The 7,664-nt window shown below is 39.1% G+C and overlaps 1 protein-coding gene across 1 annotated transcript; it reads left to right on the top strand.

Annotated features, from left to right (window-relative positions):
• The first annotated feature begins 1,596 nt into the window (after positions 1 to 1,596).
• LOC140147678 (transmembrane protein 26-like) lies at positions 1,597 to 5,353 on the top strand. Its single transcript, XM_072169448.1, has 3 exons — positions 1,597 to 1,817; positions 2,868 to 3,021; positions 3,960 to 5,353. Exons 1-3 carry the CDS (start codon positions 1,609 to 1,611, stop codon positions 4,569 to 4,571), a joined length of 975 nt encoding a protein of 324 aa, XP_072025549.1. The 5' UTR covers positions 1,597 to 1,608; the 3' UTR covers positions 4,572 to 5,353.
• The last annotated feature ends 2,311 nt before the right edge of the window (positions 5,354 to 7,664 follow it).

Here is a 7,664-nt window from a genome sequence, read left to right as displayed (position 1 = left end):
ACATATATGCAGGTGACGTCATTGTGCTATGCGGTAATTTGTGGCACAAGAAGCATTTTACAGGTATTTGGTTTTATACCAGTAATGCCCTCTTAATGACCTTTGACCTCAATTCTGTGTGCACCCTATAAACACTGGATATAGCCGATTCTTATGTGCAAGTGACGTCATTGTAGGATGTTGTATGTAGGAAGAAAAACAATTTTAGCTCAATTCACATTTTTGGCTTATTTGACCCCTCAGTGACATTTAACCCATTAAAAGTCAGGTGACATGTATGGTTGTGGTCAATGATGCTTGTGACCAAGTTAGGTCAAAATCGGCCGAAGCATGTCTGAGCTAGAGCAAAAAATGTGCATTTTGTTGCCAGAAAGAAGAATCGGATAGCATAAGAATACCTAGCGGCGGGGTGTAAACCCCCCAGCTAGGTAATGAAATGAAGTTTTGACACACACGTTCACCCGACAAACATAGGCTTGGAAAGATTTGCCTCAATTAACAGGGCATTGCGGACCAGACACCTGAATGGTTTTGGTATTATTATTTTTTTTAAAAAGGGGGAAGGATATTCGATCACCTAACCCAAGCTATCGTGCCCCCAGGCCATGGGGTCGGTAGATTTTGAAAGCAAAATTATGTAATATTTTCTTACCCTGGCTCTCATAATATGATTTCAATGTCCAAGACTCTTGTATTTCTTTCCACTCACTCTGCTTTCCACTCCCCACATGCGCTTCGGTTTGCTCATGTTGATTGATGTTGCCATTTTTAGCGACTTCTAATTTCTGTAATAAGCCCAAAATGACTCAAGAAAATCGTGTATGAGATATTTGGGCGCGATGACAACCATTTAGAGCATAGTTGGTCACTTCTGAAGTGGGCTGCTATCGCTATCTCCCGATATGTCGATATAATTATGTTCATCTTTTAGTGTGCTATTATTTTCTGATGCCCCAGAGTTCCATGTTGTCATAGCCCAACAAGCACTTCTTTTCGTATTTACAGGCACTTATTTTTATCAACAAAGATTGTGAAACTTTTGGTGGGATATTTATGTCTCTGGGCTAACTTTGATATAAAATTAGATCGATTGACCCCATATTTATTGGTCGAGCTATGAGTTTTAAAATATGGGACGAGTAGTCGAGTCCAATATCTTAAAACTCATAACGAGACCAATAAATATTGGGCGTTAAGCAACCAATTGTATCATTATTATATTTTGGATCCAATATTTTCAAACACTTGGATTCATCAATGTGAAATATTGAGCAACCATTATCATGATTATGAACGTGAAACAAAACTGCAGTCGTTGACAACTGATATTAACAATGTCATGTCTTGAAGAACTCGACACCTACGCCTGCTTTGGTATCAAACTATTACCAACCCCTGGGTTAGTGTCATGCATAACTGCAATTATTATTTCCATGTCAACTAACTTAAATAGTCTAATCTTGACGTTGAGTTGTCCTATACAAATAAAACACAATAATGTTAGTGTTAACATTCCGTAAATACATGCAGACAATAATTTGTCATGCCAAAGTATAACAAGACCGTTCTATGTAGTTTGAAGTATATGACTGCTAATCCGTACACATCATGGCTACAACCTGGGCAGCGTTCATTTTCGCCGCATGGAAGGGTCTCATCGCTAGATCGTTGTTTGTCATTCATGGCTTTATCACATTTTGGCGTGTTATCGATGTCTATGAGGACCCTTTGTACTCTCTTTTACTGGTTCCTTTGGTGCTCCTGCTCATCGAGTATCATGTCACTACAAAATACACTAGAACAGGCGAATGGAAATGGTAACTAGACTTTGTTTTATATATTGATACAAATCTTTAGGATTTTACTTTAATGGTAATTCGTTGTGGCATCAACAGTGTATACGGGGTTTGTTTGACAGAGACATGTCCGAGAGACATGTTCCAATCAAACTGAGAGATAATGTTTTACGTGTAAATCAATTTAATTACGGCATTTGTATATGGCATTTTGTATATTGACGAGGTTCCTTGAAAATTATCTCATTATTTTGCAGTAAGTTATTCAGTCACGGTGAATCTGGACATTCCTTTAAATATTAATTTGGACATGAGATTGGTGTTTGGATATGCGCAGTAAATAGAGAACCTTTTCGGCCTACACCTCATGCCTAGCACCCAGGCCTTGATATCTTCCTATGACTGGTCATTCCTGGTTATGCCTGAGTCAAAAAAAAAAGCGCAGTGATTTATAGTGCGCTACGCACAGGCACAACGCCTAGACGTTGATCCACAAGCCTCAGCACACTTTACAGGTTGTCGCTGACCACTACGGCCCCACATCATTCCATAAACCATTTAACAACAAATCAGGGACTTTTCTGCTTCAAGAGCGCACACCCTAGACATTCCACAAATAACCTTCGCAACCAGGATCAGCCTAACAATTTGTATAAACATACAAAAATAATGTAAAGCTATATCCAACTAGCCAACATTTCTATCACTGTGATATTTGATTGCTGAGAAAGGTTAGTACTATCCTTAAGTAGAGAAATTAGCTGCATATTTGAATGGGGGCTTCAACTTTGTCAATACTGCTGTTTTCGTCGTTTTTTGACAATTTATTTATTTCAAAAATACCTTGTCCTCCACTTTTAAGCAATTTATACATAATTTTTTTACACTTTCGCTGGGATCACTGAGTGGGCTTTTAATGGTGCGTTCCTTACCTTCATATTTACTTCCCCCACCCCCACCCCCTCCCGGCGTAAAATTCACCCTTCCTGCGAGGCTCTTGATTTATATAGCACCACCACCAATTACATCATCAACTGCCATTGACGTATTTTAATATTTGTATATTTTCAGGATTTGTCCCAGCCTCTTCTTGTACATACTTGGCGTAGTTCCCAGCTTATGGCTACTTCAACTTCATGAGTATAATTCAAGAGTGAAACATATGAAAATGTCAGGTTCGTGTGGTATCTACGTAGCCAATGCAACATTGGGAGACATACAAGGAGTAGGTAGTACCAGGGACATAACCAGGTGGGAGGGAACATATTTTCAGGTGGAATATTAACACGACAGCACAATTTTAGAGCATTTTCATTAAATTGTTTTAAGTTTTGACTCACGTGGAATCGTGAAATTTAATCTTCGACTGCTAGTCTCCGAAACGATATTGAAAGTCGAAAAAGATTTTTGAATGCTTCGTCCGAGGAATTCTCATCTGCCAAGTCCTTTCCCAAAGTGACAAAGTATCAAAGTCTATCTGCAAGGCTTCTGCATCAAAGTCGTTTACTATTTCCCTATAAATCACACAATCATCTGCGAAAAAACGCACTTGGGATGACAAATTTTCATGGAGGTCGTTAACAAAAACATAAAAATAACAGGGAGCCTACGACCGTCCCTTGGGAAACACCTGAGAGCACATGGACCCACTCAGAGTAGTCGCCACCCACAACGACTCTTTGCATTCTTTGGGGCAAGAAATTTGAAATCCAACGATGAGTGGTGTTATTTATACCAAAGTGATCTAATTTTAAAAGTAAACGAGGATGGGAAACAATATCAAAAGCCTTCGAGAGATCCATGATTAGGACATCAATTTTACGATGATCTAAGGACTGAGCAAAATTAAGGACTGTTTGTATGAGGTGGGTGTTGCGTGAGTGCTGCTACATGTGGATGTTATAAATATCTAAGTGGAACATGATGTTTGAATGAATAATGTGTTGCAGAATTTTGCAACTAATAGACGTTAAAGAAACGAGTCTGTAATTTGCTGGCTTTGAAATTCGGAACCAATTGAATTCGGTGTTGAAATGAGCAAAATTGTCAGCTACACCTTTGCACTTTAAAATTAATAGGTCAATGAGTTACATAAGATACCATTTAAGGATCAGTCATGGCATGAGTTTATAAGACTTTTCATTTCCATTTTTCATACAACAGATTGTAATTCCATTGCAATTGAACTGGACACTGGCTCTGGAACAAATCCTTCTCGTTCTACTTATTCTCGGAAAATGGCTACTACCTAGAGGTCATTTATCACGTGACCAACTTGCTCAACTTCTTATGGGTTACATTGGTGTTGCAGCTGATAGTCTGGAGTTCTCTTTGGAAAGCCTTAAAGAACCACGGGTGCTCTGCGATCTGGTTATTATCATCATCATCTTATCTATCTGGTCCTGGAGTCTTCTTCAATTCTGCCTCAATACGACGGCAGAAGCGAATCCGGAAGAATATACCGATAATGAAGAAGGAATGAGAAGCGCTTGCTCTGGGTGTTATCAAAGTGATATTTGGGCGCTAATCGTGTCTGTTATCTTACAAGATGCGCCTTATTTGACAATGCGATTATTTTTGATGATATACGTCGGGGCTATTAATCAGATGATGCTGTTTTTTACATGCAAGAACGTGCTCGTAATCAGTCTTCAGTTTTACCGCCTTGGTGTATTGTGCTGTGGTAAGGATGGTGTCATAAATGCAGAGTCTGGTAATGGAGAGGCATCTACACGCGAAGAAAGAAGCCTTGTCAACTCAATAGTTGTTGATTGATAGTACATGTAGATTTTGCTGTTTTCCTAAATGTGCGTAATTTGCACAATACATTGTATGCAACAGGATTTGACGCACGCTTTGACACCCCTGAGATTTTCTTGAGTAGTATGCGCCAGCGCTAATTAAATATAGTTTGCGTATTTTTTAAGTGGCATATTCGTGACACGACTTATGTAATCTATGTAATCTGATCAAAACTTTCAAAATAAATACATGCACATCAGTATACGCCATAATGAAACGTTTCTAAAAGTGTTTTCAGAATTTATTTAATGCTAATTTAATGCATAGGCTAAGAAAACCTGATTACATGTACCTTTCAAAAAAGCAGGGGTAGGGGGGTTAATGAAATATTTTTGTGTAAAAACTGAAGCATCCTATGTGTAAAGAATATAGGAATATACAATTGATCTTGTTTAGAAGCCAGAGAATATTCGAGGGCTTAAATAATATTTATGCCAAGACTGGCTATGTCCAGTTTCCTATACCACAACTGGCTATGTCCAGACCAAAAAAAATCAATTCAATGCAACACTCTGAAAAAATTTACTGATGCCTGTTATGTCCAGTTTGTCACTAGTGATTACAATTTTATGCCTGCAACACTGAAAAAATAGAGTATGTAAAACACTTAACAAAAAAGTAGACATCAAATCGGACCAAATCATGAATTTTGTCAACGATTTACCCTTTCTAAATCAAAGAAACTCCATGTGTTAATATTCAGTATTAGACCACGGTAAACCGTCGACACTGTGTGATTCAAGCCCGGGATTCAAGGGGACGATTTACCATCTCACTTTACCATTTATCTTTATAAAGATATCTCTTCATGAGCGTACTCATGCAGTTGTTTGTTTTGTTTTGTTTTTTTTGGTTTTTTTTGGTTGAAAAGGTGAACCGATGTCAAATTTCTTAATTTTGCCCGATTTGGTTTTATGAGAATAAAAGAAAGAAAAATCTTATTAGAAATGATAGAAATAGTATCACTAAAATTCAATCTATGATTGCAGACATGCACATGTAATGAGTACCACCTGCTTGTAATGAAGGGCGATATAAACAAACATTGTTTTCACCTATTGATGTGGTACTAGTTAATCGACGGTGAACTGGAGGAACAACGTCTAGGGCACAGCGTCACCATCCCTCCCGGGGGAGTAACCAGACCTGACCTTCCGGGGGGGGGGCAAGATTGTAAAATTTCCCAATTTCTGAAAAAAATCGTAGTATTTATGTGCGAGCGGCTTGCCGCGAAGCATTAAACTGGTGGGGTCCAGGTGCCCGCCTTAGGGCCCCTAGTGGGGTCCAGGTGCAAAGCCCCGGCGGGAGTCAAGGGGGGGGCTTCAAGGGGGCGGAGCCCCCTGAAGCTCATGGTTTTTGGCATATTAGAAGCTAAAAAATCAGTGTTTCAGAGAACAAATTTCACAATGAAAGTAGTAGGACCCTATAGATCTTCTTCCTCTTTCTTTCCCTCTTCTCTCCCCCTTCCCTTTTCTCTTTTCCTTCCTTTTTCCCCTCTTTTTCTTTTCTTCTTTCCCCTTTTTCTTCCCTCTTTTTCTCTCCTTCTCCAATTTCTCCTTCTCAATTTTTTGCTCTTCTTCCCAGTTTTTTTGTGCCCGGGGGCAGCTTGCCCCCCCGGCCACCCCACTGGTTACGCCACTGGGGGGGGGAGGGGTCACTCCCATTGTGTCCTGTACACCATCCGCGATAATCAACTTTTGAAAAGTACCCTAAACAAGGATTTAACCCTTGGCTAAAACGATACCCTAAACAGGGATTTTATTCCTTGCATCAAATTTCATACCCTAAATTTCCTTTCCGCGTATTAGCCATTGCAATTTTGCTACCCTTTTTTCCAATATTTCATGTTTTAGACACCCTAATCGCGTTACGCGCGTATCGTACCTATCGACGAAAAACTACCCTTTTACGCGTTTTCATTATCGCGGATGGTGTACAGGCCACAATGGGAGTGACCCCCCCCCCGGGCCATCCCTATATCTTCGTATCAAAAATTGACTAGAGGGCGAATCCACTAGTTCTTCAACAGCCACGCATGGCGAGTTTGTTCAAGTTAGGCCGAGCGACACAGGCTAAGAACATATCACCTGAACGATATAAGATACCACAGTGTTTCCATTCATTAGCTGTAATGACACGTTTTTACGATCTGCGCATGCTCATTACCCTCTTTAAACGTTGCCAACACAAGAAAATTCGATTTGTTGTCAGTTTTTGTTTTCAATACACTGACTGGAAGTTAAATCCACTAAGATACGATTATCATATTCTTTATTATATAAAACTGCAATTCCACCGAAAGGTTTTTAGATTGACAGAAAATAATGTGATGTATTCAACTGTTTGAAAATATAATCATATCAAAAGAATCTATTACACCATCAGTTTATTTTCATTAAACTAGGAATAAAATCATTTCATCTCAACTAACATCTCAATCTTATTGTTCCTGAGTTTATAGACCATGGAAAGACTCAACCTTCAACAATACAGTGACAATAGATTTAACCTGTATATATTCATAGCTGCATCGCTACTTTATTATCGATTGATTTTAGCCAATGATTGGTTTTTAACCAACATGACCAACCGCTCACCGAGCGCAGAGTACTAGTATAAGCTTATATGTGACCCGTTACAGCGAAAGGTACCTTATGTCGGCTGCTACAAGTGTCTCTTTTTCCCCAATGTTGGCAGAAAATATCAAACAATAATGACAATCTGAAGTGGCGGTCATTTCAAATCATCTACAAGTCAACGAGGTTCAGGAATGTCTTCTCATTGTTAGTGGGTGGCTACATAGTACATACCTATACAAATACAATACAATGCTTTTGTAACCCACCACTCACGCCACTTGAACAGGGATTAGCCATATCAAATAAAGACTAGAGCTGTATAACAAACAGTTCTATAGACAGGTACAAGCTTATTATCCTCTACAACAATAGGATTAATGATTGGTTTAGAATGCATTTGTTACTAGCAAAATAAGGCATATGTAGCTCCCGACTTAAGGTACCTTTTGCTGTAACGGGTCACATATTGTAATAGAAGCTACTCTCA

The sequence above is a fragment of the Amphiura filiformis genome, chromosome 3 (assembly GCF_039555335.1).
Source record: "Amphiura filiformis chromosome 3, Afil_fr2py, whole genome shotgun sequence".
NCBI classification, from domain to species: Eukaryota; Metazoa; Echinodermata; class Ophiuroidea; order Amphilepidida; family Amphiuridae; genus Amphiura; species Amphiura filiformis.
Note: the sequence above shows the minus strand (reverse complement) of the source record. Positions and strands in the feature narration are given on the sequence as shown.